Consider the following 27999-nt stretch of genomic DNA (forward strand, 5'->3'; position numbering starts at 1 on the left):
ATGAATACATACAACGTGATGAAGAATAGTTGTAGGCGAAGTAGACGATTGAAACTGAAAGAAGTAGCTCATGTAAACAGTCAGTCAGTGATACACAGTACTATAGGATATTTTGAAATATTACCAATAGAAGTTGTACATTTTGTTTTTAACAATTTGTCAGGTAGGAAGTTTTCTAGTTAGATTTAATTTTATCCAGGTTTTCTTTTATCCAAACAGACAGATTTCACCTGTGACAAGTGTTTATAGGAATGTCTCTGTGAAGCTTTTCAGTTCTTAATTGATGGAAAGAAAGCCACATGTGATTATTGCTATAGAATGTCGTGCATATTTTGATATGTTTGAATGTTACTGTCAACACTACTAACAATATTTCAAACAATGATGGAATTTAATTAATCAAAGCCTTGCACTGTACACATTTTATCCTACAATTCTAATCCTAACATCTACTACCCAAAATTGTACAATTCTAATAATATTAAAGTATGTCTTGTTCAATTAAAAGATGGCATTTTTATAATTTGATAATGTCTGTACATTTTGTTAAAAAGCATTCCCTTTTAAACTTTTCTAAATTTTTTGTGATTGGAACTGGTGCTGGTTTCCCAACTGGAATTTTTTAGTATGCATAAGGCCACACTGATTTAATGTTATGGATGACATCCTCTGGAGACCCCAAAACAAATGCGAGAGGGCGAAAAAAAAAAAATGCTGCTAAAACCACAGGACTACGGAGCTGGTATTACGAATTGAACCACAGAACAGAGTGTATCAAAAAAACAACAAGAAGTCTTTATTTGTAGGAGGCACATGTTGATGTACTGTATTACTGTCACAGATATAACCATTCCAGACAAGCTCTAGTACATGTAGTCATGATGAAGTACCTTCAGTCAGAAACACTGCATTCAAGGTACAGCATGAACACCATTTTCAGTACAAGTCAAGGCGGAATGTACTTATCACTACTTTATGACAATAACTAACAAAACATTGCACTGTGTGTGCAAGCAAATTATCTGAATCAGAAAATGAAAAAAAAATAAGAAAATTCTCTTCACCTCGAAAGTGAACTTCGGCCGAGGAGCTTCCTCTGCTTTCATTGCAGTTTTGTCGACTTCTTTGCGGACAAAGCAACCAAACTGACTTGTCGCCTGACTGACTTTTAGACCACCATACACCTCCACTCCTCTCCCATTTCTCTCATCGTTGCAGAAGAAATGCGGGACAGCCACTCTGGACAATATGTCCTTAAAGTTGTCTGGGCGAAACTAGCTTGCTGCTACCAATCTCTCATATAGCTGTGTAAACGTCACATCTCCCTGGGCAATGTCAATTGCGTACCAGTCTACAACAATCCCTCCGTTTTATGCTCACATATTTTGGTGGCGTGGTCACCATATTGGAATCATTTACGACAAAATTGGCACGTTTTGAGGTAGTCCAAAACTAATTTTACGAGCCGGCGCTTTGTGACAATTTGAGTCGGCAAGTTCTGGACAGAAAACCAATCTGTGGAGACTCGTCGTCGGATATATATATATATATATATATATATATATATTTTTTTTTTGAGAACCGGCGAAAACTAATGTGCGCGCGGATGTCATCCATAAAATTAAGTCAGTGTGGCCTAACAGATGATTTTCACGATTAATTGGTTTCATAATCTTTTTACATCGTAATAAATTTTTTTAAGTAAACTCTGATGAATCAAATGTTTCCATTTCCTCGGAAGGAATTAAATACATGTTAATCCTTGGTGTAAGTGTGGCTATATTGCCTCTGTCATAATGATAATCTGGCAAGTAATTTTGCCCTTTTAAGATAGCAGGAAGGATTTGATGACGTTTTTGAATAAAGCATTCTCTGTCAGTTGTCTCATTCAAAACGGAAATTTAATGTTTCTAAAGCAATTATTACCATGTGACAACCAAAATGGCAAACCTTGTAAAAATGACTTAATCCACGATTGCGAGAGCACACTGGAATTTCTGGGTGAAATTTGCGCAGTTTGTTTTTCTCTCCCCTAATTATTTCATACTTGGCACCTTTAACATTCTTATTCTATAACAAAGCATTTTCTAAAAAAAACCAAGACATGTTCGTATCATCATTATCTTGTGAACAACCAGTGTGAGTTTGAATGTCCTCGCCCAAAAGCTCTTGATTTGACGACAGCCCCAATGAGTTGTACTTGTAATCACCTACAACAGAGTATATACAAATAAGATGTTATCATGTAAGCCGTCATAAAGATAAACATTATGCAAATATCCACAGAACGGCAGTTGTTTAAAACTCTAATTTAAGCAGTGTTTTTCCAAAATTTGAACAAACTGTTTTATTGATTTTTGGAAAAATGAAAATTTCCCTTCTCGCTACCTTAATGCAATGTTTGTTTCTTTACAGTTACTGAACTCAGTTTATTGACTGTTGCATCTAAATCGATGCGTGATCTTGTTGAAGGATATAGATTTACAGGAGCAGGTCTTCGCAAACTCTTACCAAAGCCATTACCACACAACACTGTATCAGCTGAACTACAGTTACGTTATGTTAACCATTTTAAACACTTGGGTAAGAGATGTTTAACATTATAGTGATAATGTGTTTTATGCAAATTAAAAAATTGGAACAACATTACATTTAATGATTATAATGTACTGGGAGCAGAATGATACTTGATCATTGTTCAATATAGCATCACCGTCTCTTAACGAACTTGATGGTAAAACCCAATCCATAATCCGTCTAATTGTCTGTATGTCTGTCTTCTGCATTATCTTAGTAAATAGTTGATACATGATTGTATACATATGTTCCAGATTTGTTTTCCAATCAGATTTAAAAAAACCAAACATTTTATATGTGTAGAGAATTATCTAATTAAGTTGTGCTGGCCGATTTGGTTCAAAGTTGTAATATTCGTAACGCGAACCTGATGGCATACTGAGGTACATTCTTTATTACTGGTGGCCATTTTGTACGTCAAAAATATTTAGTTTTGTTAATTTTTGCTTATAACTTGAGAATACAATTGCCAAGTTTATTTATTATTCAGTCTTGCTAGAGAAGCTTTATAATATTTCACGAAGATATAAGTTGATTTTTATTGAGATTCTATACAATTTGGCTGATTGGTAGCCACTTTGTTTGAGGAAATTTGTGTTGCCATATAATCCAAGATTGATTGGCAGCTATTTTGTTTGACTATTTTAATTTTTGTGTGTGCACAACTCTGCTTATATCTCAATTTCTCACTGTTCAATCAGTTTTAAACTTAATGTATAGACAACAGAGTTCAAGCATTTGCTTCTGTCAGTACATACTTCTAAATCCCAAACAATAGTGATTATATACACTCTCATCTCTGAACAATTCCTTTTGATTCCTTTTTGGTTGCCCGCATCTTATAAAGCCCAACATAAAGCATTTAAATCTTGGCCCTAGGAAATTTTATGATTTTATGATTGAGAACATTTGTGAGGATTCCAATCAAATGTTATCTGCTACCAAGTTTCAGTCTGCGAGTAGTTATTTTGTCCTTTTGCAAATTTGGCTATAGTCTTTATATATTCTCTCATAAACGCAGGTGCATACATGTATAATCATGTTCCTACTATATTAGGCAAGCTTGACAATAGTTTTTCAAACGTATCTCAACGTTCAAAACTTACTTGTAGCAACGTAATGTACAGTAACAGTAACAGGTATATTGACCACTTGTAATACAGAATCTGGATGTGGTGTTGTACATTTTATATCTTCTCTAAAATTCCTAAGACATACATGTTTGTCTTTTGCAGGTTTACTGATGAAAAGATCAACATGCCTTTTTTCCACAAGAGACAGACTAAAAATAATTGAAGATTTTTTGAAAAAGGTAAATGTGCATTATAACACATTATAGTACCATACTTCCCCAGTCAAAAGCCAAGGGCCTCAACATGTAAAATCGGGGAAAGTAAGGGGTGGGCTTATACTCAAGGACCACCTCGGGGGAAAAATTTTTGGTTTAACATTGTAATCATGTTACCACCCTCAAAAAATTATCCAAATTACATCTTTCTTTCACCATGGGCTAGCGGGGAATATTGCGTCTTTTTGGAGAGAAAAAATGGTCTGTGGGAATTATGATTGGCTGCTGAGAAGAAGCTGATCGACCAAAATAAACAGGCTGTGATTGGCCGAGAGCAGAGCATCCTGAATCCTAAAATTGTTTCAAGCGCAAGGGTTACTTGTCTTTACAAACTCACACTTGTGCAGGCACAAGTGAGCAATTATTATTATTTTCGTTGTGGGATGTTTTCGATCATATGCAAACTGTTGATGCAAAGCAATTTCCACCATGATGTTTTCCGGCTCGATTGAACGTTTCGAGGTCAGTCGTACCATGGAGGTAATAAAAATGGAGAAAGTTAATCCTGTGAACGTCTTTTGTTTTCCTATTGTCTACGTTCTGCCATTGAACAAGGCGTTCATCGCCGGCGATGTCCATCGTTGGACATGCCCACCGACCCTTCCATGCTCAGCTGTCACTCTCAAACCTTGCGCAGTCAATGCTAGAGGTCAGCACGCCAGCACAGTTGGTTGTTTTCAATACAGGACATCGAGCTCTAAAAATTGGTACCGGAAGCTTGGAAATCGAACGATTCTTTGGTAAGTTATGAAAGTTTTCGCATTTTGACGACCCAAAACCTTCACAATTGCAACCCGTTCTTGCTATTTGAAGATGAAATCTCCTAGTGAATATTTTTACCTGAAAATGAAACTCTGAATGTGTTCTTTCCGATAGTGTATGTATTATAAATGTTGAAACATGGTATCGCTATGTTTCTGCCAGATGTTAGTTTATGATATCTGTTTATCGCCATTAAGAAGCATGTGAAAGTGTCAGCATACACTGGAAACTTACACTTTTTATGAATTTGATTTAGCGAGGACCCCATTATTTTCTAGTATAGCGATACATATGTATTTCACTATGTGATTGTTATTTTTTAACTACTAATAGTGGCTCACTTTGTACTATTTTGTATTTATACATCTAATCAATTAATTTTGATGATTTTTTTTCTGTAGATGTTATACATGTACTATGGATATCCATGTAGAGAACCTGCTTGCTGTATGCAGAATTTGTGCTGCACCAAAAACTACTGTAAACCGTAATAATTTCGCTGCTAAAAATATTCGTGATTTTGTGTTTGCTGAGTTTTTCGCGATGATCAATTTTCGCGATTTTAACTTGAGGCAAACATTTTAAAATGGTGATTGGGTGCTTTGTTTTTGAAATTCAAAGAGACTGTGGTGTTACAGGACGTCGTACAAGTGCAGGAAATGCTGTAGTGGTTCATACTGATACTGATGAGTCCTAATCAAAGACAATAGACATGTCTATCACTGTATTTAACTCATTCATTGTAATATTGTGTATTTAGTCCCCGTTCAGGCGCAGCATTTTCTCAGAAATTCTATGGCACGTATCAGTGAAACTTGGCAGGTTGATGAACAAGTGTCTTCCGAGTATGCACATCATTTTTTTTCCAGATCAAAAATTACCTCTTCCGGCAACATTGACAGAACGTCTGCGCATGCTCAGAATAAATTAAGTACTGTAAAATACTTTATTTTTGCTTGCAACATTTTATTGCTATTTTCGCTGAAGGAATGTTTCAGTTAAAATAAAATCCAGCGAATATTCCCTTTTTCCTATATTTTACAGTCAAACTTGTCAAAAAATAAATGAAAATAAATTCAATACAAAAAACAGCCAGAAAGTCTTTTCAGCGAATGATAATTCCAGCTGAAATAAAATATTTTACAGTAGATTAGATCTGTGAGTAACGCTACAGCACGTGATTTCTCCATTGCGTGCAATTTATTATAGTACTGTTTATACATGTATTTTGTTCGGCTCAGTGGTCTCATTCACTAGTTACTAGAAGAACTAGTAACCTTATTTGATTTCAAGAACTTCAAGAAGGCGGCATAAGAGGCGTGTTTGCAAAGGTAAGTTCTCCAGTTTCAGCAAAATTGGATGTATTTTGGGGTACAATTGGTGTACATCCCGCGACGTACGCACAGACGTTGATTGCCAGCTTTATATTCTTGTTAAAAGCCAAAAAAGCAAACAATTGTCTCCAATCTACGAAACTAGTTTGTAAATTGTATACCCTATCAAATTATTGTACACAGACAATTAATTCATCGGGACATCATTTCAAGTAAATCGTTATCCGGTCTTTTGCTTGTGTCGCGATTTCCGAAATATCCACTCAGAGGGGGGGGGGGGGGGATTTCCCTGTGTCGATCAACTTATTCATTATATAATAGTAGGTTGCCTATGATTATATTCGTATTTTTATGTTGTGAGCATTAAACTGTTAGTTGTAATGAAAATTTTGCCGATCTCGTGCGATTTAACATGGCCGATGTGCAGTGACAACACGTGTATGGACGGTCGGTCGGTCGGTCGAGTAGTCTGCAACGGACCATGAAATCTCCCGGTGTTTTTTCGGCATTTTTTTTTTTTAGTTTTTTTTTTTTATATTTTAGATATTTCATTCACTCCTGTCGCCTAAAAGAGTCTAATTTATATTTTACCGTAGTCATAGCCCGAATGGGTAAGCTTTGTTTCGACAATGAGCTGTTATTTCTGCGAACAATGTTAAATTATTCTTTGAATGCTCAGTTTATATTTTGAAAACAACTAATTTTTTGATTAAAAAAAAATCATGCCGTTTTCCCCGTCAAAATCAAAGCATAAAGATCTTGCTAGAACATCGGTAAAACTACTACCGCGTTGCGTTCACCACGAGGTCACTGAACCGTCATTAACATATTTAAATGAGCCACGTGTAAATGAGAACATGGCGGATATCGTATCGCTTCGAGCTTTTACATTCGATCGAAATCATTCGTTTACGATGAAACTAAGTTGAATATTACTTCAAATTTATAAAAATTCAACGAATTAAATTTTTGTGCGTTATTATAATCATTACTGAATAATAATCAACAATTGCAATACTTCGAAAACAAGTAAGTTATTCACTTGCGAAACGCAGAATGACCAGATTGTGCTACCGTGATCATTTGCTACCGATACTAACCACTAAGCAATGTATTTGTGTTTGTATTTATTCGAAACTTCTTTTTGAACATACTTTACTTTTCGTTATCAACAAGATTATAAAAAAAATAATGCATGTTACAGTATGTGAATTTTTTGGGGGGATTCAATTCCAAGATTTCGCGATGCCAATGAACCAAATGCCTTTCACTCTTCTTTGAGTGTGACACCTAAACCAGAGGTTTTATGGTGTATAAACTGGCACTAAATGAAAAGGCTGTTGAACCTTATTCAAATTTATAAGTACATGTTATTATGCATTTCATTATGAAAACTGACTAAATTAAATGTGATCTTATTTTTAATTATGATTATGATTTATATCGGTAATGACGTTTTCATCCAATATTAATTGTGCAATTGTTAAAATGCCTACCTTCACATTTATTGTTTTTGTTTCTGTTGCCCTGAAAAAGACATTTGTAAAAAAAAAAAATTATGCTTGATTAAAATTCAAAAAAAAGATGTTGTCATGTAGCCCCTTCCTGTTACCTGTTTTCAACTTCTTCCAAAGTAAAACTGGCGAAGCCTTGTAATTGCCATACAATCATCAACTGTGGGAAAACTTGTATGTTATTGAAAATCTTTATCTTTATCTTTGTTGTGAATTAATATAATATTTGAAATGGCGTAATGGTGCAAAATATTCTCAAACAATCGGTCTTCTGATGACACTACACTGCGCATTTATGCACAGTCAGTATCCCAATGTGCGATCACAGCTTACTAAGTGATGATGGTGGTTGAAATGGAAAACTGAATACAAAAATCCAGTAATATCTCAAATGAATTTCCGTCTGCTGTGAATGCATGTTTCGTTGCATCAAATAAATAACCCAATTTTATGATAGAAGCTTGCAATCTTGTGCCATACAGGGTCAAGTGATTGAGCAATAACAAATGTGATTTTATGCATTAGATCATTGAATGTATACAAAAACATGGTACCAATGATCTGAAATTTCAGGAGTGCTCGCTGAAGGTTTATCAATCTTGCGTATTGTCTTGTTCAATCCTGCATTTCAGTTTATGTTTTTCTTCTAATAATTCTGCCACTTTCAAAAACAAATATTTTTCCATGGTCGAAATGCAAGAAGAATACAAAACTACTGTGATTTCATAGCGATACCTGTAGGGCCATTGTCAATTAGTTCGCCTGATCAACACAGCGTTATACATAGGACTGATATTGAATCACGGAGAGTAAAATCTTGTGATACTAATCTCTCTAGAACCAACTCGGATTGGTACTTAGGTCTTATGAACCCACATGTGTATATCTTTGACTATACTCATTTTAAACTTTTTTTTTTACAGTGGTGCTGTGAACTGAATTTTTTCTGGGTTCCTACAACACGGAGTGTCAGGGACTTTATTGAAATGTTGTACACAAATTTCATAAAATCCTGAATATATCTAGAAGTCAAAATTAAATGGTTTACAGCTTTTACAATTGTTTAAATTAACAGATGTTGTTCTATGTACAATGAATACATTTTAAATAATAAACCTTACTGTGTTAATAACAAATTGTATTTGATAACATGAGAATGATTCTGATGCCCAGTGGTGATGTTGAAACAAACCCAGGTCCTGGTAATATAGTAAGACGTGATTAACAAAGAAGTCATGTACATCAAGGTTCACTCAGATTTATGAATGCAGTTTCTTGAGCAAGTATACATATATGACAAATAGTTTTGTTGCACTTGTGTACTTTGAGATTCTGAACATGGGTCAGTGGAAGTTTTTAGTTGTCAGTACAAAACTAGATCATCGGAAATCACTTTATGATGAGTCGTAACCACAAAGAGTACATATTTATTCACCTGTTTGCAGATGTTCCTTGTACAACTTTATAATCAAATAACTGGGACTGTGACATTTCATGTCTTGTTAAGCCTGGGTTTTGGGAATTGTTGCCTCAGTATTCGAGTTGTTTTCATCGGGCGTACTGACTTCCTTATATTTCACGATGTTGCGTTATCTCATACGAAATCCCGATGCTACCACCGTTACGCCTGGTCTGCCAGATCCAGTGTCAACTGACAATCCTGATGAAATGTATCAAGCTAATGAAGAAGTCTTCAAAATTCTCACAACCCTGGGTTCTCATTGCAGAAAACGAAAGCGTGGGCAGTATGAAGTTTATAGTCCAGAACTCTGTGCGAAGATCAGCAAATTTGCAGCAGAAAATGGCAATTCCAGAGAAGTGTGCCACTTCACTGTCTTCCTTGGTAAATCCGTCAATAAAAGTACCATTCTATCTATGAAAGAAGCCTACATCAAAAAAGTCCAAAAATCTAGAACTCAACCAGTATTCATCATGCTAAACGTGGTAGACCTCTACTTTTAGGCGAACTTGATTCTTGAGTGAGGCGATATGTAAATAACGTCAGAGACTCAGGGGGCATCGTCAACAGAAACATCGTGGTACCAGGCGCACGTGATATTGTGTTGCAGCGTAATCGGTCTCTGCTCCAAGAATTTGGCGGTCATATCGAATTGACACGTAATTGGTCAGTGTCATTGCTGCGAAGGATGGGTTACGTGAAACGGAAAGGGACGAAAGATGCTAGAAAATTACCAGGCAATTTCGACGAATTTAAGGAGTCTTTCTTGGAATGCATCACCAATGCAGTTTCCCAGGAGGCCATACCATCCGAGTTAGTGATCAATTTTGATCAAACTGGCTTACATATTGTCCCCGTTAGTTCGTGGACATTAGCCAAAGACGGAGAGCGACAAGTTCCAATCATATGCCTGAAAGACGAGCGAGAAATAACGGCAGTATTTGCAGTTCGCGAAATTAAAACTGTTTACAGTATTGTAAAGGCTGACAACCAATTTGTTACTTGCTTGTATGGTGACATGTTTTTTTTTTTATAAGGAAAAACAGGGACCTTGTGTATTTGAGGAAGAAAAATATTTAGTTACTGTTTTAATACTAGTAACAAAACTTCTTTTAAAAGACAACATACATGTACTCTTTATTTTGAAGTTCATAGTTGTTTTCTTAAGGCCTTCTCAGCCTTTTTTGACAACTTTTGTTTATGATCATCTTTTCTCTTGAAATGCATATATATAGCAAATTCTCTACACCTTGTATCCACAAAACACTGTAAGTGGTCTAACAATGTTTCCCTCAAATTTTGACCTTTGTAGGTAGATAGAATAGATAGAATTTTTGTTAGGTATGTGCCTTGATGATATGCAAGTAGCTCTTCGTGACATGTTCAATCCGTCTGAAAAACAGAAACACTTCATCATTGACATTGAAAAGCCCATCCCTGTCCACAGATTTGATCCATGATGTAGTATAATTAAGAAATGACATGCCATAAGTTGCATCACTAGAACCAGCTTTCCTCGACTTTAACATGATTGAGCAAACTGATTGTCACGAGGTGTTTGAATCATATCAGAAACTGTATTATTAAAAGGACACAGTTGTTATTATGCAATTTTGTATTTATTAATTTATTGTAATAGTATAAATTGATAACAGCCCAGAGGTAGGTTTTGTAGCCCAGTAGGTAGCCGCATTGTCACTACACGTACAGAAAGTACCTATTATGTGACCTCGAGGTCGCACTTGGACACTGCTGGACGAGTATCCGTGTGATGAATGAACAGGTGTCGCGGACCAATTAGCGATTGACACAATTAGCCATGTGATGGCAGGGTATTTAAAGACTGAGACAGTGTGGTGCTCGGTTGTTGCTGCTGGAGATCTTGACCAACATCTACGCTTTGTACGACCCTGGAAGCGGCGAGCAGTACCACCACATACTACCATAGTCAAACCCGGCGTTGAACACCAGTCTGAAGTCTAACTGGGAAGGAAGCCTTGGCACTGTGGACGAGAAGGGAGAGTTCAAGTCGCTAATTACCGTCGCTGGCTTCTTATAATTCACCGGGCGACGCTGCCGACGCACGTCGGGAAACGTCAGGTACCGAACATTCCTACACACACTAGTTAGTCTTGGGCTTTAAGTTATTATATTACCTTGTTAATTACTAGAATTGTTATTTTCCTGGCCAGTTTATTTATGTAACATTTTAAGAGTGCATGGCACTGATAAACGTGACTAGTAGGGTACGCTGTTCCTCCCCTGGTCGTAGGGTAGTTACCGACTTTGCCGTGGTGTCTACAGTGCGAAATTCCGTAACCCCCACCTCTTACCAATAACATAGTTGCGTTGGTGCGTGGTGAGGGCCGCGTGTAGTGCTGAACCTCTGCAAGTTCGTGTGATACCGACGGAGAGAACTGTAGCAAGCATATGTTTTGTGTACCTAATAAACTATGGTTTCACGTAATTCACGTGTAGTGTTGTATGTGTAAGATTGGCCGGTGTGCATTATTGCTGCTTATATGTGCATATAGTCATATTGAACTCTACTGTAGCCCATCAGTCTAAATTATACTTGTGTTACACAAATTGTGTAATTTTATATTGGTTAAGAACCCGCACACGAGGTAGTAAACGTATTGCATACTATTTGGTATTTTGGCTAATATTTGACCCAGTGACCTCGTGACACTGATTATTTAGAATTCTGCTGTAAAACTTTACAAGTTTCTGGGGAATGAAGCCAGCCACATATCTTAAGACTTGTTCCTCATTTTTGGAAAGTTTCACCTCCCCCACATCCTGCAGAGATGGATGGGTAACATTACCACATCTTTCTTGCAATAATAACTTTGACAATTCTGTGAGAAGATATTGCACTAAAAATGGCATTGCCGTTCAAGAAATACTGATGTCAACATCGGATAGAAAAGCTTTCACAATCTCATTACACATGGTGCTTAATCTTAAGTCGGTGAAAGGACATGCACAAAGTATTAAGAGTCCAGAGTTATGTTCTTGATGCAGATTTGTGGGAAGACTGCCTCCACCAGACTGTCGGTCATTTTACAAAAACTTGCTGAATCTTCAGTGGATGTGCTCATTAATGTCAAAGCAGGTTTTAGATCTTTGCTGATCCTTTAATTTAAGGAGAGTACTGGACTGTTTAATAATTCCTTTGCACAAACACTGACTAAGATTGGACCTTTTTTCTTGGCATCAGATATTGTAAACTGAGACTGGCAAACCACGAAAAAAAAAAAAAATTTAATAATTAGGATAGATCAGGTACAACAAATTAAATGTACATTCACAGAGTCACCAACAAATATCCATACATTTATTATAATTTTAAAAATGTTTTTTTTTTTATTTTTTTATGTTTAAGAAACAGGGCTGTAATATAATGTTACCTTTCTTAACCCTCCTCTTGGTCTTTTTTCGTTTGCAAATCTACTGTTTTAAGTGTTTTAGTGGTGGCATCAGTCTCAATTATTAAATCACCTGTAACTCCATGACCATTGGCAGTGTTATAATTTCCATTTCCTTTAGAGAAAAAAACCGATTCAGAATGAGTCGAATAACATTTTAAACAAATATAGCTGAAATCTACTAAGCTATAATTAGAGGTCACACTAATAAAACATGTTCATATGAACAATTTCTACAGAACCAGTCATCTTTCGGAACAGCTGATACTAATAAAACCCAAACACTTGTAATGAAACCATACGACGCCACAGTTTCCTCCGTCACACATAATCATTTCGCCAGTTTCTTTACCAGAACAATAGGAGTAATGATAGTCATCTAAAACTTCTTCTGCGATATCATCTGTAATTACTTTGTTTTCGAGAAAAATATCTTCAGAAAAAACATGCATGCCGGACTGGTTGCGTTCATGGAAATTACCGATCTCGCACGAATACGGCCAAAGCCACCTAATTAATTATTCATGAGAATTAAAACTACGTAATCCTAATACACTAAGCTGGGACTGCTAATTACAGTGCAAATAGCGGCGATGCACATTGAAACAATTGCCTCCATGGTCGTATGCAGGCCATCGTCGAAGCAACGTCTCTTTTACGAATAGATGAAATCATTTTAGTGATTTGTTTACAAAATAATCCTCAATGATACTTAGTACAAGAGTGAAATATCAATGTGCTTCTGCATTTCCAATGAATTTCGTAACTTTCTATGATGACGTTAAAGAAAAAACCTGTGGTTACTTTCAACAGTTTGCTGGAGTCTGATCAAAAAACAGTTTATCAATTATTTTTTCAGCTCATAACGATAGAATCAGTCAATTTAGAACTATCATGCATGCTATCAGAAAGCATTTTGGCACAATTTTACTGAAAAGACTATTTTTTTCAATTCTCATGAATATTAATTTATGCAAATGAGAATTTTTTTTCAACAAATGGTGTCATGCACACCTCTGCATTCCTCTGTGAAGTTCAAGCCCTTGTGTATCGATAATTAAAATGTATTTCGTAATGAATAATTGTGTTCCCATCATGCACACAAACTATTTTTTTATAGTTTTAAGGAAGAACCTGAAATTCTTTGTAAATAAGTAGAAGTTCTGGTGAAAATAGTTAGGACAGTACGTCTTTTGGCTTTGTTTCACAAAAAGAATGTTGCTAAATAGTACCAGTGATACCTCACTTTGACACCACCAGTATATATTACTGATATGTGACATTTTTACATTTAGTTGTTGTTGAACAGTATATTGGAAATAGAAAAAGTTGCGTAACTTCCTGTTTCTTCTACTTCAGTTGGACTGTATCAGCAATTCTGGATGTCAAAACTTAAGTTCATGTGTGTCATTGAACTGTTATGGCCAGTTCATTCACACCATTATAGCTGGATGGGATCCATTGGAATGCCATAGAGCATTTTCCACAATTGCCAGTTGTTCCAATATACTAACTACAATGGGTGAGTAAAATTCTTTATTTGTAGAATACAGTACAATAAAACACACTAAACTATGACAAGGCAACTGATTCATTTATTGTGTTTCCAATGTGCATTTTTGCACTAAAAAATGTTAAAAGTCATCAAAAATCAGGTGTATTTGGATACAAAATGCATGAAATTGAGAAAAGTGTTTTTCAGATTGTCAAATCTTGTTAGAGGCTTAGATGGTACACTGTACATTAATTATGGAGATTTCTGATCTGATTCATAACAGCCAACTAGCAGCCATTTTTTTGCAAAGCTCTTTTATATTTACTGGTGTCTGCATCTGAAATTTATGCAGATTACTTTATCTTCCAACAGGTGCCTGTATATCTGCCAAACCTGGTGCCAAGTCTCATGATGAGATATATATACGTATTTTCTTGCACAGAGTTTTATTAGACTGGTCTGATGGTGATGACAAAACATTTTGGTTAAGTCGTATTTTAAAGCCATGGCCAATGGTTCAGCAGGCAAGGATATTGTACATTTTGTATGGGCCAAAATGTCCTCATTCAGGTAATTTTAATTACCATAGTGTTTGTAAGCACTTCATGTAGTTAAACATGAGCACAAATAATGTTTATTAAGGTAGAGATGCAGTTTATTTGTGAATTTCAATCAAAAATAGTTTTTTTCGTTTTTTATATAGATTTTTATCTAAAGAACATTCTGTGAAAATTTGACCAATGAATTCTTATTGGAACACCTTTAAAATTGCTGTTTATTTTCTGGTTAAAAATAAAAAACACTCACAAGTGGCAATGTTTATGTCCAATTGCCTAATTTGCATGAGTAATCAAATAACAGGACCTTTGATTGACAATATGCAAATCGAGATTGTACAGGTCATAGTTCATTCAATTCACGCGCATGTGCAATTATTCTCAAATCAGTTCTCGCTCGCTAGCAAAACAAACATTATATTTCCTCAGCGTTTTTTCCTAATTTTTATCATTACATTTTCGTGGTGTGAAAAGAAAGAGAGGTAGAAAGAAGATTCAGATGATTTATATGTCGGAAGGGGCAAAAGCTACACTGAAGGCATCAGCCCACAGAACGAAAAACAAAATCGATGTGAGCGTCCAAACGTGACTTTCCCTGAAGGCGTGAATCCGAGTTTCTGATTAACTGAGAGATTTTATTTTTAAATAATTGTTCTCAAAAAATAAACTGAGCATGTGAAGAATAATTTAACATTGTTTACAGTGATAACAGCTCATTGTCGAAACGAAGCTTACCCATTTACGGTAGTCACAATAAACATCATACTCTTGAATAGGCGTCAATGACTACGGTAAAACTTAGACTCTATTTTAGGAATGATTGAAATGTCCGAAAATGACGCCAAAATACACCTTAAAAGTCCCATTTTATTTTTTTCTAAATCCCATCCCGAATTTACGGCAGAATCTGGTCCCTCAAATAAGGGACACGTGAGCTTTGATTCTAACCGGATATATTGCACTGGGTCGAGGAGATACAAACTTTCGTGTATCTTTTGTCCAATGGGTACCTGTACTTCGATCATTCGCAAGTTTTGCTAGGTGGTGCGAGACAGCTTTGTTTGCAACCGGACGAACTCTGTTTAATTAAATGAAGCAAACAACTGACAATGCTAAAATAAATTGCAGAGGTACGCTAAAATTAACTGAAAACAAGCAAATAATTTCAATGAAAAATAAATCACAGAGAGAGGTAACTTGATACATTAACAACTCTTTTGACGCGCTGACCGCTTCTCCGCGTCTGATGTTTTGTTTTCCTTGTCATAATACTTACTGATTGATGATTTTGTTTTGAGTTTTGAGTTTTTTAGCCTGCAACTCGGCCACGACCTTTGCTTTTCCCCGTGAAAAATGGGGAAGTTTACGTCAATTTGACGGACATTCCATTTTTTAGCTCCGCTGTCGACTTTGTCGAGCGAAGCTTATCATATGAGTGATTGTCCATTGGCGTCCGTCGTCGTCCGTGTCAATGTTTTACTTTTTCGACTTCTTCTTGAAAACTACAAGCCTGAATGTCAATTTGACGGACATTCCATTTTTTTTAAACTAACGAAGCACACTGTTTAGCACTCCTATTTTTTTCATTTGCCGATTTCTATTCAGAAAAATTCGGCCACTCGAAAATGCACCTTAATTTTGCACTCTTAAAACATGTCAGATTTCCAACACTAATTATTTAAAACCGGTCGAAATTTTAAAACTTTTACGTTAGGAGCTGGAGCTCTCTTCTTGCAGGCGACCGTCGCCGGTAGTACAACAGCATGTTTTGTACGTACATCCGTGCGCTGATTGTCTGCGACTGTCTTAGAAAATCCCTGAATAAGGCGTTACCAGAATCGAAAAAAATAATAAATTGCCTCCTTAAAAAACGAACAGAATTCAAATATTTCTTTTAACAAATATGTTGCAGTGGGAAAAATGGGATTGGAAACGATGAACAAAACTTCTGTGCCTCGCGTTTCGATTCTAGGATTACGCAAGTATTCATTATTGTGCGTTCGCTTCCTGGAGTTGGTTCTCAATACTACATAAAAATCATCGAGGATAAATAATTTAATATCCCACTTTGTACTCTTCACGGTAAACCATAGGCTCTGAAATACTCGTAGATTTTTTATTGAAAACACATCAAAGAGAAGCCATGATGTTTTGATCGTAATAAAAGGTCACCTTCCTAGGACCGCCCCCCGTTTAATAATTCATGAGATGACGTCATATTTACTGGGCATTGCCACGTGTTTTTACCGACCCCATCAAAGCACTGGTATGAATGACGTGTTTCTGATTTATATATTCAAGAGCAGTTGTTCTGGTCCAACGATTTTACATAAAATGTCTATGTCTATACGTTAACTTTCAATTTCAATAGTCTAGAAAGTATGACAAAGCAGTAATTCCTGGTTTAACGCGCAAATATGCAAATTAGCCTTTTTCTCGTCTTCTATTTTTGGTGAATTCTTGGGTTTTAAATTAAAATAGCTGATAGACGCTTTGGCCATTTGCCTCGAAATTTTCACACATTATTGACAAGGTGTTGCCCCTTCAAAATGCGTCCGGACAGTTTATTACGGCGAGTGGAACAAAAACAACAAGTCCGCAATTAACATGGATATATAAATTATGCAAAAATAGAAAAGAGTGAACTTTGAGGTCATGCTGTGCGACTTTGAAAGCCGTTAGAGAGATGAGTGGACGCATTTGAATTAGTAGTATACCAAGGTATCCAGTGATGTAATTTTACCCACAAACGGACTTGAAGTTTTTAAGCTAATTTTTTTTAAACCATTTTTGTCCAAAAAAGCATATTTTTGACCCAAAATCAAAAACGCATTCTGGATATTTAAAATAAAGACAAGTTTTACAAAGTTTGTATAATAAGCTTTCAGAAAATATATAACATGTTGGATATATAATACCATCTTCATTGTCTAATTACTCAATTGAAAAGCAAGCCAAATAAACTGCATCTCTAGGGAGATCAATCTGATTAAAATCTGGTGTAGGTGGAAAATCTATTTACTTTTGATTCTGGTTGTGTGTATGTATAAAGATCAGCTTGAAATATATCTGTACAAATCATGTTCAATTCTTCTTGGGTCAGCAACAAATTAGAAATCATTGTGCATCTGAAAGATCATAGCCATATTAGTTGCCAGGCTTCTTGTTCGTGTTATCTTCAAATACTAATAAGTACTCCCCGTACACAGAAATTCATTTGAAGCATTCTTTGTTATCATATGAGTGATAGTCCGTTGTTGTTCGTGTCAACTTTTTACTTTTTCGACTTCTTCTTGAAAACTACAAGCGTAAATGCTTTGATACTTGGTGTATATGTGCCTTGGGTACACCTCTCTTAGATTTGTTCATTTCATGATGATATCTTCAATTATCTAATTTTAATGATTATTTTTGTTATTTTTGGTAAAAAGTGATATTTTTGAATTCTTGTTGAAAACAGCAACTCTGATTGCTTTGATACTATACATATTGTTCATTTTCTATTGATATCAGTATCTTCAGTTCTTTAATTGAAATGTGTATTGCTAACAGCGGAGCTATCTCAGACAGGCTGCTTGTTTTTATTTGAACTCAACTGATATTTTCTATTCTGTAAAATCTGTAAGGCCTTGGATAAGTACTGTAACCACTGTGTTCTTGTTGACTACTAGGGTGTGGTTTCGACATGAATTTAGTGAGTTCTAACTGGGTCCCAATGAATGCAACTGCTGTAATTCCTCTACAAACCTTAAGAATTAACAATATTAACAAGTGGCTCATGAAATATGGTAGTTGATCTCAATGGGTATATTTATTTCAGATGCTATTTTATGGTATGAAATGACTGATTCCACTCCAGGATCTTCAGCTACTTCACTAACAACACAATTGGCAGAGTTGGCGCTAGCACTCAAAATGCTATATAACTGTAAAGAGTGGAGTGAAGATGACATTATTAGTGTTATTGAAGAACTAACTGGTAAATATTTGAATATATAATATTATGTATGGACCAGAAAGACTTCTTTCCTGATATAGCTCTACTACTTGTGAAGTGTGTATTGGCAGTGATCCACAATTTTGAAAAAGTCACAATGCGACTTGTTTTGGAGCCAAGTGATCTTTTACAGCAGCTCTGAGAATTATTTGTCAGTTAGCAAAATTACTTGCAACTTTGCAAAACACTTTGGTCTTTGCCCAATCCAGACTTGTCACTTGATTGACGTGCATGTGGTTTGGGATTACCATTTCATAGGGGTTGTCGGCATGGTGAATTGCAAGTATTATCTAGTGTGTGTTTACTGCAACCATTATTTATTTTTTATATTCATATTGTAACTATTTTCAGTAATTTTAAAAATCTCAAGTTGGTGTTACTTAAATTTGTCGAAAAATGTCAACCCCTCACTCATTTTAGTCACTTGTACCTGTTACAAAAATGGACTAGACATAATAACGGTCTTTATACCCCGTCATTTTCAAACTGCAGTAGAAAAAGTGATTCGCTCAAGGAAGGCACTTTTGATTTGAGTCCATCAAACCATTATACTGGTAATCAAGTTTTTCGTTAGTGTATCCTTGACGTACTCTCCCACCTCGATATAAAATCTGAATTTGATACATAGGAGTTGTTTCGTAAATTACGCTATGTCAGGTGGACTCAGATGATTATAACAATTTAAAATAACACTTTGAATGCATATACAACATATAACCTGTTAATGTATGGTAACCAACACATGTCGTTTTGAAATCAGCGTTTTACCAGCATCTAGCAAGATGATGGATTGATCCCAATTGTGGGCGTGCCAATACAACAACACTATTAAGTCGAGATTGGAAAAGACCCAAATGTTTTGCAAAGTTACAAGATAATTGCTAACTGACTGTCCGAATAATTCTCAGAACTGCTGTAATGTATCATGTACCAGTACCCCAGGAACCACATTCCTTTCAAAACATAGAAAATGGATACCCCTTTGACAAAGTTGTAAACCTCTTTCTTTTCTGTTATTTGTTTTTCATGGTATGAAGAGAATTTTGATCAATTTGGTACATAGGAATGTATACCTTGGGATAATACGCAGACATGATTAGTTTGGGGCCATGTCTGTCTGTGGGGGCCAAGTAGCTAATTTGCATATTAATTATCTCATTTCATCCTGTGTAAGCAAAATCTCAAAAGCAGAGCGGATTTTGATCAAATGTAGTACATATGTACCTTGGGGTAATGTGCAGACATTATTAGTTTTTAAGTCATGGTCGTGGATATTAAATAGCTAATTTGTCTTATTACTTTTGTTTACACCCTTACGAAAGATTCGTATAGACCTCTACATACTTCCTGTAGGATTCCTATAATATTTTGACATATATTTTGTGTCAAAATATTACATGAATCTAACAGGAATTTATCCCATAGGATGTTGTGTTAAAATATTATTAGAATCTTATAGGGTGTTGTGTCAAAATAAGACAGTGTTTTCCCTGTAGCATTCCTATAGAATCAAGCTTATTTGGGGGAAGGAATCCATCAGTCATTTACATAATATCATAAATTAGTTACCAACCCCCCAGACAGCATGGTTTTCAAACATGCCAAACATGAAAACTAATGTGCATAACCTGCCTAACATGTCCAACCTGCATAACCTTCAACCACCTCCCAGACATTGTCGTTTTCAAACATGTCAAACCTGAATACTCATAGCTAACATACCTTACATGTCTAGAATGCCCAACCTATGTAATAACCTGCAACTGCATCCCAGATATTTTGGTTTCAAACATGTCCAACGTGTATACCTAATGTGTCAAACCTGTGTAACCTGCAACCTCCTCAACATGAAATTTTTTGAAACTTGCCAAGAGCAAACATGCATAACCTGCTTAATGTGTCTAACCTGCGTAACTTGTGTAACCTGCAACAACCTCGCAGGCATGTTTTTGAATGTGCCAAGTGTGAATACTGGTAGCTAACATGCTTAACTTGCCAAATGTACGTGCCTTACATAACCTGCAACAACCTTCCCAACAGTATTATTAGTCAAACCAACAAAATGTGAAAAGCTAACATGTATAACAATTGTATGATAAGCTTTCATGTTATAATAGCCATATTATTTAGAGCTAACATGAAGAACCAAAAGTGCATGTCAGGGTCTAACAAGCATAAAATACATGTACAATATAATCATCTACATAGCTCTGGGCTTATATCAAGAATACTACACAATGAGTTGGAATTAAGATAATGGAATATACTCAAACTAAGGATATTCCAATTATTGAATAGAAAAATAAAATTAGCAGAATATACATTAATTAAACAAACAGGGAGTAGATTGTCTTTATGTCAAGACTAAGGCGAAGTTCATATAATTTACAGATAGTAAGAGACAGGCATAAATATCCAACAATCGGCTACCCAAATCAAAAGACGAAATGCACTTCCTTACAACGTGCGAAAAGTGTAAAACAGAAAGACGAGCATTGTATGAGAAAGTCACAGAGATCTGAAATACTTCAGAGATTTAGAGAAAAAAAAAATGTTATAACGATTAAAACACAGGCAAATATACATAGCACATACTGTTGTTGCGGATCCTTTATGTCAGTATTTATCAAGCATAACCAATCACAAATAAGTTAATTATTAATTTAATTATTTCCTATTCCAATTTCAAATGTTTTATACAAGAATTTTTTTTTCTTTCTGAATGGATGCAACAAAAACATTTCTATTCCATTCTTAGCTTTGCCAGATGAATGGGTAACTGAAAATGTATCCAAGTTGTTGATGTTATGTGGGGATACAATCTGTATTAAAGTAATGGGAAGTAAAGTAATAAATGGACACTACCAAGAACTATCTCAACTCATTGTGTCTTTATCAGTGGTAAGTTATGGCAAGAAAAAGTTTATATTGTTATGCCAGAGTTTGATTATTGCATGTGAGAATCCTGTGAATTAATTGAAGTGCTTTCATTAACAATCATGTCGTTACTTTTCTCCCAGCAACTCAAGCGATAGCTGACTGAGGTAGGCAAATTGTGCATGTTGAGTAACAACATGCTTCCCTAATTATTTCATTATTTAATCATTAATGAAATCCCCAAACACATTTCATTATTAATCACTAGGTTACAACCAAAGAACAATACAGTATGTCCTGGGTTATAAAACTTGTTAGAAGGCTTCTTGGAATTACTGAAAGTCTAAAAGAACAGAAGATATTACTTGCAACTATTGCCGAAACATTCAAAGAAATCATATTTGATATATATGAATATAATGATGAAGGTAATTAATACTCATTGACTTTTTGTCAGTTACCTTGCATAGCTAAATTTGTAGGTTTTCCACCAATATCTCAAGAACTTATCATCACATTTCAATGAAACTTGGCATTTACATACAATGTGCAGATATGGTTTGGGTTGAAGTCCATGCATAATTTATATATTAACTTTTTCAATTCAATGATACTTTGTATTTACCAATCATAAGCCCAGGAGCCTCGACATGTAAAATCCGGCTAACTTGTGGGTGGGCTAATCAATGAAAGTTCGTACATATTTGTACTGTGAAAATGCACAGACCTGATTAGTTTGATGTTGAAATTGGTGCTTATTAATTACCTTATTTGCATAATAATTATCTAATTTTTTAGCTTGTCCACCAATATATATATATATATATATATATATATATAAAGAATCACTCATCAGATTTCAATGAAACTTGAAACATAGATTAAACATAAACTTGAGTGCATGGATTCTTTTGGGTAATCCACTGACCTGATTACTAAATTTAGAAAATGGTAGCCATAGGACAAGAGTTGGTAGTCTATGTGCCTGTGTACATGTATTGGTTTTGCGCCTTGCTCAGTTTTAGAAAACGTACATCTAGCGCATACAAGACTTTAATAATTGCTGTTGTGCGGTCACTCATGATGCATCGTTATCAGTAGAAGCATAGCTGCCGCTCTGTGCATGTTTAAAATCAGTTCAATGAGGGGCGAAATAATCTTACCGGCAATAAAACAACGACATACCCTCGCAATACCTCACAACCAACCAAGTGAATCTGGTTTTGAATAATATTTGTACAGCCGACATCAGGGTTCGATAACTCAAAAAATAGGTTCGAGCAAGCAAAGTTTTTAATAATAATAATAATAACTTTATTACGCTACTAAAAACCTTCAGAGGGTTTTTGTATGGTAAGGAACATAAAAACATACAATACATAAGAGATAAAAATAAAATGTTAGTAAAATAAAATAAAAAAAATAAATTAATTACTTTCTGTGGTTTTAAAAAAATTGTGCTCTTTAAGTATTTTGCTAAAGCTATATTATTCTCCATAATCTTTTTAAATATGTAATTCACATCCATTGTGTAAATATTTATTGCACACTCATCAAACAGTTTTTTTCTTTGTTCTATATAGCCAGTACAAAATAGCAGGAAATGTTTTTCATCTCCTAATGCTTTAGTGTTGCATTTATTACAGTGTCTATTTTCTAATTCTATTTTGGGCTTTGTTCTTCTACCTAATTCTATTTCTAAGTTGTGGTCACTCAGACGGAATTTTGAAAGCATTTTCCTGAGGCTGAAATTTGAAATGTTTTGCAAATAATTTTCCATATTATAGCTTACTTTGAATAGTTTGTATGTTCTCAGTTTTGTTCCCCTATTTTCATTGGTTTCACTGAAATTTAGTTCTTCTCTCCATCTTTGAATATAAATCTCAGATAGTCTGAGTTTTACTTTTTTTAGTATTTGATTCCAATTTTCCATATTGTGATCATTTTTTATTTTAATTAGATCATGTCCCAGTGTAGCATTAATAGTCCTTACCCAGTTTGAATTAATTTTTATCATTTCATCCAGGGCTAATTTTAAAATGTGATTATCTGGCAGACTATATAATCTATGGCAGTATTTAATTTGAGCCAAATTAATTTTTAATTTTACTGGTAACCTACCAAGTTCTGCTTTCAAACCACTAATTGGCGTCATTTTACTCACTCCTAGGATAAACCTGTAAAAATGACTACAAACTTGCTCTAAATTGTTACTGTCAGTTGTGATTTCATTGGCCCAGATTTCTGCACCATACATGAGTATAGGTGAAATTAATTGGTCGAAAATTTTCAAACTAAGTGCTGGTGAGATTATTTTGTGGTTTAAGACTGTTTGTCTGATGCTGAAAAGAGCCTCCATTGATTTATTTTTTAACATAGATAAGTTTGTTTTAAATTTCCCATTTGGAGTAAATATTGCCCCTAAATAGCAAAACTCGCTAACCGCTGTTATGTCTTGGTTGTTGATTTTAAAATTCATGTTTTTAATCAGTCTGTTGCTGCAATTAAATACCATGACTTTAGTTTTCTTTACGTTTACTTCTAAAATTTAATAGGTACATGAAAAATTTGGTTTATTTCTGTATTCATAAAAAAATATGGTATGCGCTGTGTCATACCAAGTCTATTTTATAGTTTAGCAGAATTTTTCACAGACGCGCATGGAATAGTGAAGTTGAAGCCCACAATTAACCGATGACAGCGCGCTGTTAAATATTTTTTACAACTCCCATGTATGCCGCTGTTGATAACTTACAACTTTTTCAATTTATCTAATACGTGTCAAATTGGTATTGACATATACTAGTACCGTACTTCCTCGATCATAAGCCCAGGGGCCTGAACATGTAAAATCGGGAAAATTAGGGGGTGGGCTTATACTCGAGGACCACCTCAAAAAAGATCATTTTTGGGGGGTTTAAAATTGTAACCATCTTCCCACCCACGAACAATTATCCAAATTACATTTTTCGTTCACAGCACCAATCTCAGAAATATTACATCTTTTTGAGGGAAAAAATGCGAAACGATCGATTCATTGATTTCCACAACACTTTTTACAATAAAGAAACAAACATGTTCATAAAAATACGCACATTTTATTACAATACCGTCTGAATTTACAGTGCAAAAATGGGTAGGGTATGTGGGAAAAGTCAAAGGTACGATCATTATCTTCACTGTGGAATGTTTTCGATCGTATACAAACTTTCGATACAAAGCAATTTTCCATAATGATTTGACCTGAACAACTTCCTTTGACCTAACAGGTCACGTCTTTCGTTAACCAATCAAAATGCTGTGTTGTACAGACGAAGTTTTTCGATTATTGATGAAGTAATTTTTTCAACGCAATGCGGAAGTGAATTACCGGGATGTTAAAATGCAATATGTTGACACTGATTTTGACAAAAAACGATTTTTTCCCTAAAAGCTGTTGATTCACAATTTTTGAAAGGTAAACTGAGGATGGAGGAAGTATTTAAACCTTTCACAGCTGCAAACAAGTCATGTCGAAGAATAGGTTGCTCGTTCACTCCCCATTCACGATAATCTCAATGGACATGATTATTTGGAAAAGTAAAACAATGTTCTATGACCAGGTTTCATGACTTGACGATCATATTTTTGGCCTTTCGAAAACTAGTACTCAAAAGAAATATGGATTACTTCAGTAATGCAACATCAGGGTTCATTCTGAGTAAATAACAGAATAGAAAAGATGCAAACCATGTTCCGTACGTTCGCCCGCCATGCACTCTGAAATTAATGCGAGTTTTCTCGTAAAAGCAGGAACCAAACTACTGTACCAATCACTATTTTTATGCAATGAAATACATATGCATATTTGTAATAAATGCTATCGATGCCCAGTAAAAGACTCTGGGAAGTACGGTAGATATAATGGCACAGTATCTAGTTTGTATTTAATACGAATATTTGTTATTAAATCTTTCAAAGCAGAATGTATCACTGATCCAACACTTTTGATTAACACCTGTGTCTTGAACTGTAATATCTCAAACACTGTTGCGGATAAGGACATATAACTAGTGCTATGCTAAAGGCATTGCACAAGAGATATGACTAACATATCACATGTGGTCATATGACCTAATTAAATATGCTAAAAAAAGCTAAAAAAATAGGTAAATATACATAACTGCTACAGACATACAACCAGTACTATAAGAAAGGTCTCAAACAAACGAGATATGAGTAATGTATAGGCACATGCAACTAGTACGATGATTGTGTTGTCAGACAAGATGTACAAATATATGACCAAAATATCAATACATCATTACTACCTTATACTAAAATATGTTTGGATATTTAGAGTACTAACAAATTCCCTCTTCTGGTCCGGTTAGACTTAAAATACACGATTATTCACCTATGAGATATAATGTTTTGGTATGTGTTGGTTCTTGGTGATTTCAGTTTTGTCGTCCTATACTTTGTTTAGTAATTCAAACTTCCTTTCGATGTCAAAAACGCGAAACTCTCCCTTTTTACGCAAACAATTTTGATTGAGTTCTTAAATTTGATTGTTTTGAAGTACAAGTTGTAGTTTTCCCAGATTTGCTCATTTTAAAGCAATACATGTCATTTTCTTTACAAAACAAAATTAGATCTGCTGTTTACTGATTATCTGCCTGTGGACATAATATTTGACTTCTTCTTGGAAACTACTTATACCTGCTTGCTTTGTTACTTGATATGAATGTACATTTACCCAATTTGTAATATTGAATTTAATTCTCATTATTTTTCTTCTTCAAAAGTGCATTTACTTGTATACTTCTGAAAAAGTATTATTGAATTTCTGTCTTAAAATATAAAATGAAATTATCTGTGACCATGAATTCCATTTGTAATGCTCTGATGAATGTTTATAATGTTAATCTTTCTATTATTTATAGAAACTGACCTGAGTTTTCAGTATGTATTGGATGCCCAAGCTGAATTCAACAAAGAGGTTATGAGCCTAGCTTTCTTAGAAAAAGAACAAAATTAGTGCTGCTGTCACTTATCATTTTCGTACAAATATTGATCTTACCCGAATTGTACTACAACAGAATCCTGATAGGAATGTAACACTTGATGCATGTTAGTAAGGGCAGGGGATAAATAAAACAAACAAACACACACACAGCAAATATATTAACATCCTGTCATAAATGAAAGTGGTAGAATATGTGAAAACATTTGATGTGTCTACAATGTCTGAACAAAAACAATATTTCATTCTGAATCAGGTGGCCAAACAGGCCTATTTATTTCAATATTATTCCTGTTAGTATCTAAAAATTAAATTTTTTTTTTTTCATTATTTGGGGTGAAATGCAACTTAGGAAATAGTGCACTACCTTCACTTATTGCATGTGTTTATTTATTCCCTCCTATTTTCATGAAACAATGATGGGTTGTGTAAGAAATGAACAGCACAGTGATTTTTTGTCAACAGTACTTGAAATCATATTTAAATAAAGATTATGTTTTCTGTATGAATTAAAATGCTAAATACCCGATTTATTTGAAATTACCAATCATAATCTGAAATGCAAACTACCAGTAACATTTAATTACATTACAGCTGCAATTGAAGACTTTAACAAATAAGCTTGAATGGGGTTAACTTATTCATAGAAAGTGAGCCCTCTATGTTCATCGTGAATGTTCTACCAAAAAAACAGGAATACTGCTTTGATTCAGGACAACCTTCCATGTGCTTGCATGATTTTATATTTCAAAATAGAAATTTGTAACACTGAAATATGAGAACATCTCTCCGTAATTTATTACTGTTTTGTTGCGTGTATTTTAAAAAATAAATTATTAACAATGCATATATCTTTTTTTATGATTGACATACAATTATGTACATACAAAACTAGAATGTTTTATTTAAATTATTATACTGTTGAAAATTTTAATGAATATTTATTATCTATGATAGTTAATTTATTCTATGTCACAGATGTTATACAGAAATGACAATAAAAATAAATTGTTTCAAATGTACTACAGTGTTTTATTAATGTTCTCTGCAATCTTTCTTATAATACACTTGCTTTTCCCCTTTGCCTTCCACTGTGCACATAACAAATATCGGTTTCCACTAAAACAAATGATCTTGTAAAAGCAAACTGTAGAGGGAGCTCTTCACTTAATTCCCTTCTGGTACAACTGAAATACCACTTTGCCCCATTTGCCTTCTACAATAAACCAAGTAATTTGGATTATACAGATATTTGATGATGATGACCAGTATGTTTGGTTCTACCAACACCACTCCTAATAGTACTGTTGAAACAAAGAATGCAAGACTTGCATTCAAATTTACTCATGGCATGGATCTTTATTTCATAACAGTTTTTTTATTATTGTTGCTCATATTTTTCAATCTTTTTCTCAACCCCATAATGAGAAATTCTCTCATTGCCATTTATATATGCATTTATGGTCTTGTCAGATTTGTTTATTTCGTGGTGTCAATTCTATTTTCGACATGGGCTTTTTAGAATTCAATGGTTACTTTTGAATTAACTATTTTTTTTGCGATTGTGGCTTACAAATGAGATGTCTGCTGTGGATAGTTCGTTTGGTTTGGTGCAAGGGATAGAGCTACACAAAACTGCGTCT

General features: G+C 34.7%; 1 protein-coding gene across 1 annotated transcript; it reads left to right on the plus strand.

The window, feature by feature from the left end:
• On the plus strand, positions 1–27378 carry LOC102802381 (F-box only protein 47-like). The gene is made up of 9 exons (XM_078008638.2): positions 1–163; positions 2416–2583; positions 3813–3889; positions 13785–13947; positions 14293–14490; positions 18298–18456; positions 21233–21375; positions 21620–21779; positions 26277–27378. The coding sequence occupies exons 1-9, from the start codon at positions 1–3 to the stop codon at positions 26369–26371; spliced, it is 1326 nt and encodes a 441-aa protein (XP_077864764.1). The 3' UTR covers positions 26372–27378.
• The last annotated feature ends 621 nt before the right edge of the window (positions 27379–27999 follow it).

This window comes from Saccoglossus kowalevskii, chromosome 1 (genome assembly GCF_978046115.1).
Source record: "Saccoglossus kowalevskii chromosome 1, keSacKowa6.1, whole genome shotgun sequence".
In the NCBI taxonomy this organism is placed as follows: Eukaryota; Metazoa; Hemichordata; class Enteropneusta; family Harrimaniidae; genus Saccoglossus; species Saccoglossus kowalevskii.